This window comes from Syngnathus typhle, linkage group LG2, assembly GCF_033458585.1.
Source record: "Syngnathus typhle isolate RoL2023-S1 ecotype Sweden linkage group LG2, RoL_Styp_1.0, whole genome shotgun sequence".
Classification (NCBI taxonomy): Eukaryota; Metazoa; Chordata; class Actinopteri; order Syngnathiformes; family Syngnathidae; genus Syngnathus; species Syngnathus typhle.
In genome coordinates, this window is record NC_083739.1 from 16,839,931 (window position 1) to 16,858,296 (window position 18,366).

The following is an 18,366-nucleotide window of genomic DNA, read 5'->3' on the forward strand; positions in this document are numbered from 1 at the left end:
CTATTTTGTTTGTCTATATATGTACAATAGTAGGTTGTCTCTGATTATGTATTTCTAGAAACAGAAATTTGATGTATTTTTTTTTTACTTTACAGACTGTATTGTCACCATCCAATGAAGAACGTATTTGTGTTGTTTGTTCCCTGACTATTAAATTTTTTTTATAATTGTTTACAGATAGAATTTATAAAATTGTGACATGCTTTTCAATGGACACTAGTGACCATTAAATGTTTGTTGGTGGACATGTAGCAATCATCAAACTTTGTCTAAATGTAGTTTGGCCAAGGTTAGCAACCTTCACACCAGGTAGAGCCACGATACTCAATTGTGATTTCTTCCACTTCGAGCATCAAGAATGTGTGGCTTGGAAGCACAGGCCTTGGGTCAAAAGTTTCCAACATGTTAATTACTAACTGCTTTTGCAACATATAAACAGGCACCGTAACGTTGGCAATGTTCAGCGCAATTGATGGCCTTCCACCGGGCACCGTTCTTATCATACACAAACAAATGTCCGAATGGGTTCCCTCATGCTGCCTGCAGTTTATTAGAGGGAATTAACATCATGACTCGCTTTTAGGAGAACGAGGGGTGGCTGGAGGTGAGAGGGGCAGAAAAGTCACTAAATTGGCACTGACTGAGTTCACAGCCATATTGTGCCTGAATTTCTGTGATGAGATTCAACTGAAGCTGTAAAAAAATCCTTTTTCAAAATGTCTGCAAAAAACTTTCATTAATTCACAAAATCTATTAAGTGCCAGGATACGTAGTTGATGCCCTTGACTGTACTATATCGAAAAGTACGCTAGTCTAGGTAGATTCAAACCAGATTATCTTTTTCTCAATTTTCATCGACAGGTCTTTGGTGAAAAACCCAAAGTCAACAGGATGGGTCACTCAATTTAAAAATGAATGTTTAGCACCATCCTTTTTTGTATCTGCACTCCGAAAAAAACATCCATGCATCCATGCATAGCAACCATCTATCTGCCTCAACAAGGTGACATTCTATTCAGAGTGCAGGCTACTTTTAAAAGAATGCCGTGGCTCTGGAGTCAGGACAGAATGAGCAGATGCATGCCAATCAAATCAATAAAGAGAGCCATTTGTTTGAAAAGCTCCCAGGAGGCAAAGTAAGACTGCAGACTTACCCTCTCGGAGCAGATGGGAGTAGATGAGCCAGAGGAGCAGCAGGCAACAGAGAGACGCACCTCCACCTGCGGAGAGCGTCTTCACTCCGGACTGCATCCTGCACCCTTTTCTGCCCGCCTGGATTACCAAAACTTTGTGGCGCCCTCAAATGTCAATCACATCAGCGGCTAATCCAGGGGTGCCGCCACATCCAGTCGACGGCATCCATTTTGGGCTAATAAAGGGAGGGTGGGAGGTGGTGAGGGGAAAATAAACATGCAAAATAAAATTCCCTTTAGTGTCCCCGCCACACAAATAATAATCATAAAAAAAGATATTCCCTCAGTGAGGAGCAAATCCAGTTCACACACCCACAAATTCAGTTCACACAGCGGTGGGTCCAATTTGGTGGAATCGAGCGGTTCCGATGAAAGCTGAGCTCTGTATCTGAGGACGGCGAATGTGCACTTCTCATCCAAGCGCGGGGAGGATGATGATGACGAAGAGTTGGAGGAGGAGGGCGGTTGGCTCCTTCCCTCGCAAGCTCCCTCCACGCACACGTTTGAATCCAAACCAACCCACCGCGCAACTGGTGCGCAAACTTGTGAGCAAACAACCAGCACATGTAGTCTGTGAAGGCGTTCAAGACACAAAAGTGCATCAGAGCTGGTGCATGCACACACATGTTCGATGATGTCATGCATGCACATGTGGCAGACAAACAGGCTTGTCATGCAGCGACGCATTTGTTTTCTTCCATACCAAGTGGTGGTGAGAATTTCCAAATTCACATCCCCAAATTCCCACTTTAAATATAGTCTAAAATTCCAGTCTTCGGTGGGAAGGTTATGCTGTAGGATCATTGACAAGCAGGACAAAGTGGCCTATATTACGCTGAGAGGTTGAGAGCAATGAGAAAGTTGAGAGTATCAGTGACTGTTTTCGTCACTGGCATAAACCGTTACCGTATCGCTGCATGGAGGCCGGTTAGACCTGCTGTTGGTAATTTCACAGACCAGCGTAGGCTGGCAAATCTGGAAGCGGGAAGTAATCATAATCAAGCCAGCTGGAATACGATCTAGCGCTTGGTCATCCTGAACAGAAGAATAGGTAGAGAAAATGGATGGATGGTTGGATGGTCATTTTAAGTGGATGTGATGAAGATTTGACCTATCAAGTAGGAAAACATCAGTAGAGCACTTTGAGTTGCCTTTGAGGATGCATCTACGCACACGCACACACACGCGTACTGCCCTAATTTCGTTCTCCAAGGGTGAACATTTTTCTCTGGGGCTATAAATCCCAGTGTAGATGATGGTGATTTATGCACACTAAGATGTCTTATGTCAGCTCACAACCCTGACGACTACGACAATGAAAACACGGCTATCTGACTAGACTAAGATGCACTAACTGACATTTTGGACACGTTTTCCAATTATGTATTTTCATTAGACTTTGGGTTCTTCAATGAGTCTTATTGAACGTTGCACTGATTCAGTGAATGTGACCGATTGTATATACGCACCCTGCAATTGACTTGCCACCAGTCCAGGATTGCTTCTTTCGTGTAACGTCAAATGTCAAATGTCCAACTCGGTGTCGCGTAGCCATGCCCGCATCTCTAGTCCTAGGTTGAAGAGGCTGTCTTCCGAGGGTGGAGCATATAAGGGGCAGATGTTGATTATATGGTCGGCGGTCTGCTCAGGGTCACCACACTCACATGCCGCACATGCCAGGATTGCAATCGGCTGAAGCTCATGAATGATCTTAATGAGAGCAAGCAAGGTCAATCTAAAAAATAGACAGATACGAGGATCTTAATACAGTGGAACCTCAAGAGTCAAAGACCCCAAGGTCTTACAATTCTGCATAACTTGGGAACTGAACAAACATTCAGCAAAAATCTGCATTTTAAAGAGACAGTCTGTGGATTTTTTTCAAAGCCATTTGATGGTGAACTAATTGCAACGACTTAAGTTTGAAATGTGTGCATTCCGAAGTACGCGCACTACGGTGTCTCAGAGAGACCATCATTCATAGGCGTAACAGTACACCAATTTCTTCAGCAGAAGACCAAGCAAAATGTCATCACAAACGACTTTAGTATCCCTTCAAGTGCATTGCGGTTGTTACAGTCGTTGATCCAGCAAATTTGACATCAGATAATTTGTCTCCTTCAGGTATCCGTAGCAAAAATATGGAGGCAAAATATTTCAAGGTGAGGCCATGACACCCATGTAATATAATTAGTTATGGCTACATTTTCAATTATATTCTAAACATGTAAATTTCTATGACAGGTTTTTTTTGGGCATATTACTGAAATTAATAAAGGCATTTTAAACCGAACAAACATTGAAAAATCTAGATTATATACACACTGTCTTTACACAATTGTTAATCTAGCAGATTGTTTAATTGTTAATGTTTGATGTCATTTTCTGTAAAGCGCTTTGTTACAGCTGCAGCTGAAAATGCTACATAAATAAAGATGAGTTGAGCTGGGTTGGGAGCTCACTTCAGCTCAGTGAGTAATTAATTTGAGGCTTGTGTTTTTGCTATTTCTTTCTTTTCTCATAATTTCTCTCCCCAACACTCTTAATATGGACCGCAGTAATTGTAGTTTGTGGTTCAGCGAACAGATGATTAGCAAATTTGCAGAAGCTTGATAACGATCCTGATCCTGATAGTAGCCCTTGAGGAACATATTTGGACAGCCCTGATTAAGAGATAAAAATATTTTGCATTATTATCATTTCTATTGGTTTGATTGATCGCCTGGAGAAATAACACACTTTTTACCAATAAGTACTTCATAGTGAAAGATGCAGACTTCATTTTAAAATATCCACTTAGTCTTATGTAATATGGCTCTGTGTCTGATAAAGGGCTGTGGAAGTTGCATGATAATATGCTCGGTGTGAGTGTGTGTGCGTGCAAACGCATTTGCAAAAGACAGTCTATCTTGTGAAAGTGCACCATTTAAGACTCCCTTGCCATTCAAGGATCATTACTATAACTCATACCTTCCCACACACACATACCCTCTCACACACACACGGCATATTCCATGACTAAAAACGGTGCACTTTATTAGCAGATGAAGATGTCCCCAAGTGCCATCAGCCTCTCCCGGAATGGCTATTATGATGACGTATTGGGTCGGCCTCATCACCGGTGTCACATGGTGAAAAATGGACCACATTGTTCCGCGTCAGGGATGTTTTTGCAGGTTGTCCTGCCTTATACCGGGCTACAAACTGGCTGATGAAGCTGTGAGAGACCGCATGCAGCATTCTGACTCATCTTGGCTGATGGGGGGATGGAAGGAAAAAAAGGAAGGAGGTGAGACATTTTTCATAACTTCATGATCTGATGTGCATTTCTGTGGACTTTGAAATGACAAATTATTTTGGTAAATTGCCTGAATAGCTTAATGACCCTTAATGAACTGTTCAATGCATGCCTGATGTTTTTCTAGATCACGGACAATGCCAAGGGCGGCTACGAATGCTGAATGCTTGATTATATCTTGTGTTTTGCTTAATGCTTGATGTGACGTTGTATGTTGCCTAACGCCAGACGCCAGCCTTGGATTATGGAGAATGTTCTGGACAGAGCGAAATGTTTTGGCTTACAAAGAAAAGATATGGTTGGAAACATGAGAATGTGACGAAATAATGTATGTGACAAATGAATGCATGGAACGTGAAAATAATAAACAAATGCATGGTATGTGGTGAGTAAAAGCTTGGCACGAATTGAGCGTTAATGAAATTGATAAATGCAGCATGATCACAAGTTCACGTCCCGGCTAAGAGTTTGTCACACCCAAAACTTCACGTTATTCCGTACAAAATGACAAATTGGCAAAATGGTGAATGGATGATGTGCGACAGAGGGTGAAGTGGATGTATGCAGAAGGTCGGTTGTGCAAGAATGGAGAAAAATGTTTACAGGAAGTACACTTGGAGCTAAAACCAGCAGGGGTGCCAGAGGTAGAAATGTGTATGAAATGTGCTGTATCAACCTACCTTGCCTTGGCATTTGAGGACATCGAGTCACATCCCACTAGTCGAGTCCTGTCTTTCTTTCTTTAAAATTATCGACTTCCTGGTTGTGCTCTCACAAAGGGCCTGAAGTGGAGCTGATGTTCTGCTTCACTGGACAAGCGAGTCACGCTCACAGGTCTTAGAGAGGCAGCGGCCCTTGAACAAACAATGCAAACAAATTTGAGTGCACCATAAAGGTCTCTGTAAGCACCACATCATGCTCCTCGCAGCAATTCCAAACAAGTTGTTTTTCATGTCACGTATCATGTGAGTGAATGAGGTCTTGTAAAGTTGTTGAGACTAATAAAGGTCTTTTACAGGGGTGGCCAACCAGTCAGAGACTAAGAGCCACATTTTTTTACTGTGTACCGCAAAGAGCCGCATCAGAAGTGAAGCGAACACACAGCGTTTGACGTCCCATTAAAAAAAAGAATGGGGAAAAACAGTGAGCAGAACAGTGTTGTGAGCTGAGACCTGGCAAATGTCATGTCATTTGAAGTTGACAGCAAATGGCAAAGTGGCCACCCCTGAGGTGGATTTTCCCCGTTAAATTCATATTCCACAAGAGAAACATTAATCTGAATTCTATGTTCTGACTAGTTGGGCTGCACAGACAAGAATATTTAAAATAAAATTTGGGGGTTGATATTTCCTTTAACTATGTCCAGCTCTGTCATGAATCGAGATTGACTGAATTGTGTGCAAATTGAAAGCCTCACTACAAGTTAAAAACAAAGCCAGCTAAAATAGATGGTGCACACTGGGATGGGTGCCACTTAAGCGCCTGGGGAGCAGTTTGGGGTCTTGATGTCTTGCTCAATGACACCCATACCAGTGCCCAGAACTGTAATTGTTTACATTTAATTTTTGTTTTGTCCGAAAGACTTTCCTTTTACTACCCGAGCCTGATTATAACGCCACAGCACGGCAGTATGGACTTTGTGGCATTTAGACCGAAGGCATGTATCTATCCATTATCTGTCCTGCGTATCTCACTTTTTTTTTTTTGTTTGAAGCCATGCATCCACAAATGATACAATGGTGTAGCAATACAAATTTGGAACTTAATTTGGAAGGTATTAGAAATAGTCCTTGCTTTTGCCTGCAGAGGTGTCAATCAAGTAGAGTCATGCCGAGCCAATTAGGTACGGTGCAGTAGAAAAGAGACACGTTTCCTCGGGTTGAGATTAGGACGAGAATGTCTGGATGTGCCTTTTGAAAGATCCCATTCTCTGCCTCTAGCGCATAAGGCTGGTAGAGATTTATAACAGACTTTCACATTTACAACAAACATCACTCCATTGTTGTTGCCATACTTGAAATTGTTATGCAGAAACTTTATTTGGAATGTTTGTTTTTGACCAGGAATGTTTAATGGCCTCGACACATTCAATTATCAGACGCATACTCCACCAGTCGATAGTCATCCTCTCATTAATGGCCCAGAACTGATTACCAAGGACAGAGAGAGAACTGGCTCAAACGTTATTCATTCCAAGCGTTAATTAAATCCTCCTCCTAGGTGGGACTTTCAATCCCATTAGAAGCTCTGCCGGCATTTTTCTAAACACCACTTAATGTCATTGTGGCTAAAAATAACAGACAGTGATGGTGAAACATGCTTCTATTTTGTTTGTTTATTTTCCTTTTTTGGTAGCACCATTTTTCTAAAGTAGAATTTGCAGAAATTCTGACAGATATTTTTCTTGTGCTGAAATACCACATGATGAATAATTTTTGGACTTGCCGCTTCATACAAAACACATATTTCAGTAATTAACAAAACCTGCATATAATGCAAGCATGCCCCAGTGGTAGGAGTAACGGATAACAACAAAACAATCTGTTTGGACGCACAGGTCATGCAATAATGTCATCACATTTTTACGATGAAGTATATACAGTACAGAGACAGCTCTACTTCTGATTGGCTAGAACCTAGGCCTTGTGGTTGCAGCACCACCTTCTGCTTTGGCATGTGCTAAACATAACCTGCTGGTGCCATTCTTGTGAGGAGAGAGATCTTTTTCATCACCTAGTGGCTCATACAGTTTTTAGAAAATCCACATATTGTGGCCATACAGTTAAAATGACACGCTGAGCCTCGGTCCCCAGGATTAAATGTGAGCCTTTCCTTCTTCATGTGCCATATCGCGAGTGCCGAGAGGAGCCATTGTGCTACAGAGTCCTCAAAGGAGGAATTAGGCACACTGCCAGCATCCTTTTATTCCCGTGCTGGGCCTTTGGGTCTTAACTCCTCCCCCCAAAAGTACTGGGAGGACAGGATTCGGAGGGGGGGTGTATTTGTGTCACAATTAAATCTCCTCCAAATGTCAGTTTGCCGTGCTGTAATGACACGGAAGGATCGACAAAAGGCATTTGACCACAGTTTGTTGTTTACCATGTATACCTAACCTGGGTGGAATGAATGGACAAACATTACACTCCCTCATCTTTGGGGGTCGTGGATGTTGTTACATTTGTAAAGGGTGGAACAAATCCATAAGCCTTTATCTGCCATTTTCACTTCCTGTATGTGGACTGGCCACATGTTCCTACAAAACTTAAATCCTAAACTTGCTCTTACTGCTTATTTTCCCCCTTTCAAACAGACGCATCCTCTCCATACGCACACGCCACTTGGGATTGCCATCAAGGCTTCCTAAAATGGAAGCTGGTGTTATCAGTGCCTGTGGGCCCACGGCGGCTCCGGTTTAATCTTGGTTCTAAAAACTCCTGGGGCAGTGCTGCTTTTTCATGTCACGCATTCAAACACACGTTTGCAACAAATATATTCAAACAGAGGGAAACATGCATGGTGAACAAACAAGCCAAGCCGTTAAACAAAAAAACGTGAACTTACTTACTAGAAGGATGCAATTTCGCTTCCTCTCAGCTCTGGATGCTGTTGAGGATGTTGAGGAACACCCAACTGGAGCAGAGACAAAAACATTGCTGGAGGAATTCTTGTTGTTATCTCCGTCTTTCCAGCTCGAGCACCAGCAGCCAATTTCACTTTGCCAAATCCATGAAGTGTGAATAAGGAAACACCTGTCACATGAAGCACAACTGGAAAAGATGTATAGTCCGTGTTATCATCTGCATAATAATCGTGTTTACCAGTGGTAATACCACCAGACTCTCAAACAGCTTCATACTCCAGGCTGTTAGGATCCTGAACTCGCTCCCCCGTTCTGCGTAGCGTCCTGTACTTTTACTGTCTGTACTGTCTGTATGCACACTGGCTCTTATTTGTTGTGTTATCTGTTTATTTATTATTTATTATTACTCTTATTATTTATTGTTTGTGCCTTTTTTGTTTATGATGTTTTTTACTTTTGCGCTATGCTTGCTGGCTCCGTTTTGCTCCTCTTATTTATTGTGTTATCTGTTTATTATTTATTCATCACTCTTACTATTGATTGTTTGAATTTTTCCCTTCTTGTTTTTATATTGTGTCGCGTACTTGTATGTCTATCGTGTTGTGTGTCTCGTCACCGTGGGATAGAGAATAACGTAATTTCGGTCTCTTTGTGTGTTGTGACATGTGGAGAGATTGACAATAAAGCTGACTTTGACTTTTGACTTTAAGGTTAAAGTGGCCCAATCCACATAAAGAGCATTAAAACTGACAATTTAAAATCAATGTAAAGTCGATTCATGATGATTTATTTTTCTCCATCCAAGCAAGGGTCTCTAAAGTAAACATATCCAAAGATTTCTTTTTTTTTTTTACATAAAAGGGACGCGACTTACTTTTTAAATTGTCGCCTACAAGCGAAATATGCACTTTCGATTCAAACTAACACGAGGGCTGGATAGATCCTATTTGTGTGAGCCTCGGAGTCTCTCAATGCTATTTAGGACCTTCTTGGACACAATGACAAAGTGGAGTGGTGCGGTACTATTCATCTTCCAGCTGTGGCCAGGAGCCTCCGACACTCCAGCAGACAGACGGAAATGAAAGGAGGGTGCAGCAGCCAAAGGCGCAATACTTTATCCGCCATGAGACCTGGCTTATCCTCCAGCTGTGTGGGCCTTTGAATGCAAACAATGTGCATGGCCAAAGGTAGGGGGTGCAGACTTTGGGGCCTTTAATGGTTATTTCAGAACTTTTCCTAGAGAGATTTAAGGAGTTATAGCGAGATATGCATTATTTAACTGGGGACCCTTTTGGGATTTGTCACTGTATTAGTGTAGAATTTAAAACACACGTGAATGACCAGGAATGATGAATGTTGCTGCATATGCGTATCCATCCACCCGGATCACAAAACCAACCCCGGATCCCTTGTCATTTCCAAAAGACAATTGGCACAGTAGAATCAAACTCTATGAAGGAAAAAAAAGATCAAATTTCAAATGAATCTTCATTTATTCCAACCATTTCAGCTTTGTGCGCTGTTGTCGGTGGCTAATTAGTTCCACCAATGAATTTGTTGACAAGACTGGTAATATCCAACATTGACTTGCATTACATTTGCTAACATTTTTAGTGATGACCCTGCCACCCTCGGCAAGTGTGTTTGAATACTGAAATACCTCAAATGGTCAAGGTACGGCATGCTATGAATCATTGGCTTAGCCGTACACTTGCATAAATTGATGACTCATCTCACAGGAAAAAATAAATAATTCCTGATCATGGGACTGCAAACTCATGCCTTGTTCTCAGTGCTGTACATATTAACGCAACCGGAAAAAAAAACCCCCAAAAAAACCCAAGATGAACTAGTCATCTTGTTTTGCCATTCAGGTTAATTTGTCTCCCTCCGGAGCCTGTCCTCTATTGTTGCTGAAATCACAGCGCTGTTCATTGAATGGCAGCTTCCTCTGTTTTCATGCAATAATATTATGCTCGTACAGAAGAGTTCTTCTTAGCATCCATTTAGCACAGTAGGAGGAGATCCACTATTCGTTCATGGGAAACCATTGCATTCTGCCTGAATCGGATGATGGCCAACTGGCACATCATTTGGACGAAATCCTCAAAAGTACTGGGCCCGCACATTACAAAAGGGCCGTGAACTGTATGAAGAGAGAGGACCGCGGAAGGAAGTCTGCCGCACAATATCACCAATATTTAGCAAGTATTGTGAGAAAGAACATTTCTCCCAGAAATGAAAGGATGACTAAAGCCCACAAGATGAACATAAGTTTCCCAACCCCCCCAAAAAAGTTTCTTTGGTTCACAAAAGGAAAAGAAATAGCACTGGCTTGAACCTTTGTGCACAATGGAATACTGAACAAGGCACGTTTTTTGTTTGTGTCTTTATTTGAGCGGGGTGCAGTTTCATGGTGGTTCGCTATATCACTGTAATCACACATCTGTACCGCATCGGAGTTCAATACCACCACACGCATTACTTGCAGAGGACACGTCAGACCTTAAGGCTAAAGTTAACTGTGGAATTTGAAGAGAACGTCAGTGTTTCTGAAGACAAGCTGGTAAACAATATCGACCCAGAATGGAAAGAACAGCCTCAGTGTTCCCTGACGAAATGATTACACCTTGCTAGTGGGCATAAACAAAGTAAAAAAGACTTGGACAGAAATTTGTGTCAAGAAAACATCATAATCTAAAATAGAACATTTAAAAATACTATAAATATTTTTCAATTAACTACATTGAGTAGCTAAACATGACATGAAGTTTCAATAACTCCTATCCAAATCCTTTTTTTTTTTTTTAAACTCTTAAAACTCCCAAAAAGTTAGGCTGACATTTTAAAACAAGATATAAACTATGTAGATTAAATTAAATGTGGTAAAATAATGCATAGCGATGATACACACACATGCTTCCCTAGTAAATAGAAATCAAATGCTCAAACTCAATAAGGATGCAATAATTCATAGACATAGACAAACAACCACTCGCATTCATGCCAATGGGCAATTTTACCTTGCGTGTGTGTAATTGGAATGTGGGTGGTCATCAGAGTACTCAGAAAAAACCCACGCAGACACGAGGAGAACTTGCAAGCCCAACATGGGAAGGTTGGAGAAGAGATTGGAACCCAAATACTTTGACGATGCGGCACACTTGCTAACCACAAAGCCACCAAGGAGGCATTTGGCAAAAATCTAATTCAACTAAAGGCTGGAGTGAGATTCTTCAAACACAAGTAGGCAAAACAGGACATTTGGGACAATGCCAGAAAACAAGAAATGCAAAGTGGATGTCAAAGAGCTCTCGGGCTAGACAGCAAGTGGAAAAGTAAGAGATGAGCCACAGAGAAGTAATGAAAAGGAGAGCGAAAACTCAGATCAAATGTAATCAAGCATGAGGCAGCTGTGCAAAATTTACAGCTGTAATTTGGTATCTCACTGTTGTGGCATCCAGACGACGCGGCGGGCACAGCAGATTGTCATTTAGTGGAGCGAATCCACGCTTGGTGTCTGTCGGTGTTCTTCCTGCACGTGTGCGTCGAGGCCCGGCGGCATCCTGCATGCACTGTGCACAAAGTAAACAGCAGAGTTAACACGACAGCTTGCGCAGCCCCAACTCTACCTTAGCAGCCAGCCTTGAAAACGCTACTGCGAGGGATTTGTTCACTTCATATCAAGATTATATGATTAGCAGGATTATGACGGTATTTCTAAAAAAAAAAAAACACTTATGAATGAAGTGATATGTGAGGGTGTGATCACACCAAACCTATACACGGACTGAAATCACTTTGCTACACATATATTATTTTTATCTGCTACCACTCAGGTTCAAACTACATTAACATGGCTCTAAACATGAGTAACTTTTCAGTTGTTGCTCTCAAACTTTGGAATGCTTTGTCATCTCGGTCAGAATAATCGTTATTGGTTAAATTCTGTATAAGGAGTTTGTCAAAGCTGTCAATCTAGTACAATAGCAATGCATATTTTTTTTTACCTAAAATGTAAATACTGCAATAAAACACTTTTTTTTTTTTTATTTAGAGAGAGAAAGAGAGACTCTTAAGCATTTTCTGAATTCTAATCTAAAATATGACAGTTGCGTTTTCCAAACTAGCAACGAAATGTGCCTGTCATGGCGAGCTGACGTGAATCGACAGTTTTTGACACCTATTCAAAAATGTTATGATTCAGGGCAAAGGAAGAAAAAAAGATGAATGTCTTTCTAATAGAACACAAGCGTGTTCAACCTCACAGTTTATATTCAATGTCAGGTAACCTTGAAATCTGAACGTTGATTACCTCCACTAGAGAGCTCATGCTTCCATCACTGATAGTTTGACGTAATGTATATTATCTAATATATATAATGTAGATAATATATACGTATATAGTTTGATATAATGTATACTATATATATTATTCAATTTTTTATTGGAGTTTTTGTCAATTTGACCAATGAGAGAAAAGGCGGTTGTGTAGAGAAGGTAGTGACGAGAAAGTAGTGATGGAGTGTCTGTCCTCAAAGCCATTTAAAGGAAGAAACCTTGAGGAAGGAAAATGAAAGCAAAGGAGAATGAAAAAGTAGGAGAGCTGGATGACAGCAGAATGCTAACACGAGAGAAGGTGCAAGAGGAAGTCAGAGGAAGGAAGATTTTCTAACCATTACAGCATGACTCCAGCTTTTTATTTTTGCACATGAGGCTATGGCCAACTGACTGAATGCATGAGCCCAACTGTTCAATATTTCAAAGGTTTAGTTCAGGTCATCCTGAAATTTCAGATGAAAGAACAACATCCTAACTTTCTGTAAGCACTGACAAACAGAGAAGGTGGCAATAACATGCATTATAAAGTGGTTGCCTTAAAAGTGTAGGTGGAAAACATGGCCTCTGTCTTTTGTGGAATGGAGTTTTCATAGCCAGGGAAAAACAAAAAAGCTCTCCACTCTATTTCTATTTCAGCTCGATTTTTCATTAAAGGGTTTCTTCTCTGGCCCACCACATGACTCCGAGTGTCAGTGCTTTATTAGTTGAAATTCCATAGGCATTTAACAAAAGCAGTGTTTTTGGTCATTACTCATGTTGTTCTGACAGCCAGGGCGGGCTAGACATTTAACATGCAGAGTGAATCCTGTGAAAGGAGAAATAGCAGTTGCCAACAACCAGCAAAGTCAGCAGGAAAAAAAGCCCTGGATAGTGAAAAATGACACACTGCTTAGAATTTTTACAATTAAAAATATCCGATGCTAATAGTTTTAACCCTATGCTATGATCCAAATCATGCTGACATAATTTGATAATTTCATCGCATTGCCTTAAACATAGTTTATCGTACAGGATTTGAGAAACAAAGCAGTAACGGGACCGCCGTTGTTTGTTAGCTTGAACTTTTCAACAACCATCTTTTGGCATTTTTAGCCCATTGCAGAATGTATGTTTTTCAGTGAATAGCTGAGGATTGGCTTCAGAGGAAAAATGAAAGGGACTAGGTCCCTAGGTGACTTTATGAAGCTCAAACCGCGCTAGGCGGGGGTTCACTGTTTTTATTCAGGTTATATGGAATTCAGTGGGTGAAAGTCAAAATTCACAGCTCCCACATAATCCACGATGCTTCTGGCGACCAAAACATTGGTGGAATAGTCACAGCAAATCCTAAAAATAGTCGGATTTTTTTGTGTGTGTCCTGCTGTGACTCACAGTTTTGCATGGCCAGTGTCATCTTAGCTTGCCCCAATTTAAACTATTTGAGCGGAGAAACATGACGGAAAATGTTGCAGTATTAAGTGCTCGTTAAGTACTTGAAACAATCATTGACGTAATAGCATTTTGTTTGTGGACAACGGGCCTGGAATGAGTGACCAAATGAATATTCCTGAGGATGGTGTTCATCTAAGGGGAATGAACAAGATCAAAGATGGACATAAACATTGGGCACTCACAACATCGTGACTCACCATCTTCTGTGGAGAGTTTTTGTGTGAAGAGTGAAATAAACATGAACTCGCAGGAAGTGAATTATATCAGAAGAATGTTACTTTTATCAACCCCCAAAAGTGTAAGGCATCTTCATACAATTGTATTTTGCATGAGATGATGTAATAAAATGAATAATAATGATGATAGAGACAGCCATAGAATTTTGCTCGAAAAAGTATTTTGGTAGTGCAAGTTAAACAATTCACAAGTTGACCAAACAAGACGCCTTTAAAATTGCAGGAAAAAAAAACTGAACTGGCATACATAATGTCAGAGACCATACAATTTTTTTTTTTTTTTGTGACATTTTGGATTGATTTTTTGCAACAAGGGTTGTTATGAGAAGAAAGTAAGACAACATTTTCTACCCTGACAAAGATTTGACCCTTGATTGCTGATTCGTGAACCTAATCAAAATAATTACTCCAACTTTGGGTACGACTAACCTAATTTACTCAAAATCCACCTCGTACAAAACATCCCAGCATTTTTGAGTGTGTCTATGTCACAACTTCAAATCCAGCAGTCGGTCTCGATTCATCGCTATGGACTTTGATAACTGAACTGCAGCTACAACAGCTGCAAATCAACTTCCCCCCACAAACTCCACTCAAGTGATGTATTTGAAAGCTCGTTGTGAACGCTCGTTTGACTTCTTGTTCTGGTGGTACTGTCAAATCCTCTGTTCCCACGAAGACAGTTTGTCATGTTTAATGGACTAAAACCAAAGCCATGTCACATCCTCACCTCGCCGTAACGGCATCATGGGCGGCCCTTTTGTCTCTCTTGCTCCGTCACTCGGTACAAGTGACTAATTGATCCTGGGAGACGGGGGAAGCAGGGGGGGTGTTCTGTCTCGGGAGCCGACGAACAATGTGGGTGTAGGAGAGGAGAGAGCTGCTGATAAAAGGGGGGCAGAGAAAGAACAGGATGCAAAAGCAAGCTTGGGATAATGTAGCCGCAGTGCTATCTCATTTCCCCACACAAAAGTAACACGACTACTTTGTAAATGAAAGTCAGTCAGGCGAAGGATGCCCCTCACGCTCTGGCACCCCCTGCTTGAGATAATGGCCGCATACACAATGTTCCTGCAGACTCAAGATTGACTCAGAAGAAAGAAGAAGCGCGGGGGCGGGTAAAATAAAATACATGCATGTGTGACAGTATCCTTCGTTGCATTATTTTCACAGGACTGAAAACCATCCATCCGTTTTCTGAACTGCTCTTCTTCATGAGGTTCGCGGTGTGCTGGAGCCTATCCCAGTTGACTTCAGGCAGTAGGCGAGTGACAGCCTGAACTGGGTTAAGGTTAGAAATGAAGACAAATCATCAAAACAAACATCCTCACCAAATCCAAATGTATCCATCCAGAACCTCCTGGTCAAATAACAAACCTTGTAAAGAGTACCAAATGAATTGTAAATGTTAACCTGATCCCCAAATATTTATCTTTGTGGTCAACACCAACTCCAACTTGAAACGGAAAGAGAGTCAATTAAGAAGGATGTCACTCCAATGCCGGACCCGAATAGAAGAGCAACTGAGCGTTTGCTATAACGTATCTCAGTCATTCACCAGAATAGAACGGACAAGGGCTCCCCGACGAGCCAGTTTGTGCGGTCAATGTACATTTCAAATGGGGTGAAGAGGAAGGATTTACAAACACTCTTAAGGAAAAGAGGTCAGCAACATTTCAAGGAGGTAACTCCCCCCCCCCCCTTTCCTTCTGTAGCTGCAGCCTTGTCACATATGGTTATGCTTATTGGCTATATGGGCGACAGGGTGAGGGGGTCATGCACCAGCATGCCTCAGAACATCACCACGCCTGGCCTACAATACCAAGAGTGCGCTGAATCATATTTTAACAGGGCACTTTTGGACACGGATGCATGTTGAATGAACGGAGAAACGAGCATGGGAGTGGATGGATCTCTTTGTGATGTGGTACAATGCGCCACGTGTGTTCCTTGTGTTCATTCGGCAGGAGAATCACGTGTTCCGCTGGAAGGGAGCAGATCAACTTAATGTTAAAATCATTGGTTGCATGTTCTCCATGAAATTCTTTTAGACTTTCTTTGTGGCTCAATCACGATCCAGGCAGTCACAGAGACATTTGATTTTAATGAAGCTTTAAACAGAATACTTCTCATTTTGAGCTTTGCAGTTTGATGAGCAAAATAAGGACCAGTGGCCACTTACTGCTTGTTTATTCTTTCATGGACTAAGTCTGCTAAATAAAGTGGATTGATTTAACCCAGCCCACTTTGCAACTAAAATATATTGCATTTTATCAGCTGTTGTTTTTATTTTTAATTGTTAAAGCAAAATGTATGTATTAAATTGAAATCATCATATACTAGACTCAGTCAATTTTGAACTGAGAACAAGAATGCGATGTTCACCTGGGTCTGAACGTTTCTCCATCCATCCGTCCGTCCGTCCGTCCGTCCGTCCATCCATCCATCCATCCATCCATCCATCCATCTTCAGTGCCTTTCCTATTGCGGGTCACAGGTGATATCCCAACGAGAGGCAGGGTACACCATTGACTGTCCATCAACCGCAAGGCACAGAAAAAATCATTACAATAATTAAATCCACACTGTAAGAGAACTCATATGGCCTGCGTGTGCAGGAACCATAACAGTATCAGTCACTATGTCCATTATTTCCTTGGGGTTATTTTCAACAAAATGGGAAATATGAAAAATTCAGAATGCTTTGTATGTACATATGCAGCAGTCGTTCTATAAGCTACAAAACGACTTTGAATCATGCGCGTTTGCTGGGTTTTCTCACAGTAGCACCGTCCAGCAATCTAATCTGAGCCCATTCTCCCTCGCTGCCTCCTTCACGCCCTAATCGGTGAGACTTAACAGAAAAATCAATTTCCACCACCCAGCGGAGGCGCCCGCTGTTTCACCACTGTGTCTGATTGATGACGCACGGATGCCATCTCACAGCCCGCCACCTTTTATCGCATCCTCAGACTCGGTCACTGTTCAGTGCTTTTCTATGACAAATAACGAGACATGTAATAGCTATACTCCCTGCTACGTTAATCTGGGCGTCGATGGCCAACCTGAGACAGGTGGAAGACGGGCCCACGTCAACACTTTATTTAGCCTGAAGCATCAGGTTCAAGAGGCTAAAGAGTCAGCACAATCCAAATTGATGGCTTGCTTGTGCGATTAAATAATGCTTGACTATTTTTACAAAGGTCCGTGCAGCCGTTGTTAGTGGGTACAATGAAGGCTGATATTTGAGACTTGTATAGTGTTCTTGCTCACATGTATAATACGCAGGAATCGCAGTAACGTGTCAGAATAGAAGAGCCATCCACCCAACCATCTATCCATCTTTCCAGCCGTCTCTCCGTCCATCCATCCATGTTTATAGTTGATTTAGAGCAAAACCAGATTACATTTTATTTTCATCATTTGTGGAAATCCTAACGCTTCCAAACTCTTTCCAAGTGTTCAAATATATTTTTTCTTCCAACCTAGCTTGCGGGAGCCCATTTCTATGCAAAACAGATGACCGATAATAAACTGGCACAGTTGCACTCATTTGATTATATTTGCATGATTATGCAATGATTTATGGTTATAAATGTGGATTGCTTCGACTTTATTAAATGTGTTTGCAGGAAGAGCGTGTGACAACTCTTTGGCTGTGTAAGGTTTTGGCTTTAGATGTTTGGGGAAAATTCTTCTACTAAGTACATTCACAGTGATTTCAATGAATCTACTAGACAGAAACAGGCCACTTATCTAGTTCAGGGTCGCCCTGCAAGCAGCTTCCATAAAGTTGACCCCACGACTGCCATTTAATGCTCATGGCATGGGAAACCTTTGGTCACTTGGTCACTCTTCAAGGCTTTTGGCTTGCGAGTTCAAGATCCGCTGTGGGGAAAATGGGACTGGTTGCTCAAGTTTGACCCAGATGTGCAGCCATTTCCACAAGACATCCCAAAATGTTTGTTTGAATATGTTGGAATGTTGATCAAATTGATGATTCAACATGGAGCGCATCAAATTTGATTAGATTTGCCTTGGACATGCAGGTGCGCATATTATTGCCAAATTATTTGGAATACCCACTAAAATAAAGTGGTGATGTAGTCGTGTTTTTGATTTTTCATTAGCATGCTACATGCTCATTCACAGACAAGGGCTACAAGAGGGCCACTTTGATTCTGGAGGTTAAGGATGGATCTAGTGATTGCTTTTACACCTGATGAATGGCTGCTCTCAACGGGACGAGCAAAGGCGAACAACACGCCAGCCAGTCAATCACAGGGT

At 41.5% G+C, this 18,366-nt stretch overlaps 1 protein-coding gene across 3 annotated transcripts in view; it reads right to left on the reverse strand.

The window, feature by feature from the left end:
• tafa5l (TAFA chemokine like family member 5, like) overlaps positions 1 to 11,639 on the reverse strand; it is a 35,436-nt gene extending 23,797 nt beyond the window's left edge. For 2 of the 3 annotated variants that reach the window (XM_061273009.1, XM_061273012.1), the window contains exons 1-6: positions 11,521 to 11,639; positions 8,053 to 8,240; positions 5,172 to 5,345; positions 2,663 to 4,448; positions 1,506 to 2,228; positions 1,155 to 1,369 (exon numbers count right to left, since the gene is read on the reverse strand). In XM_061273009.1, coding sequence (XP_061128993.1) covers positions 1,155 to 1,251 — 97 coding nt within the window. In that variant the 5' untranslated portion in view covers positions 1,252 to 1,369; positions 1,506 to 2,228; positions 2,663 to 4,448; ... (1 more) ...; positions 8,053 to 8,240; positions 11,521 to 11,639. The remainder of the gene's footprint in view (positions 1 to 1,154; positions 1,370 to 1,505; positions 2,229 to 2,662; positions 4,449 to 5,171; positions 5,346 to 8,052; positions 8,241 to 11,520) is intronic. The other variant, XM_061273011.1, reaches the window with a different exon arrangement.
• Positions 11,640 to 18,366: the final 6,727 nt, after the last annotated feature.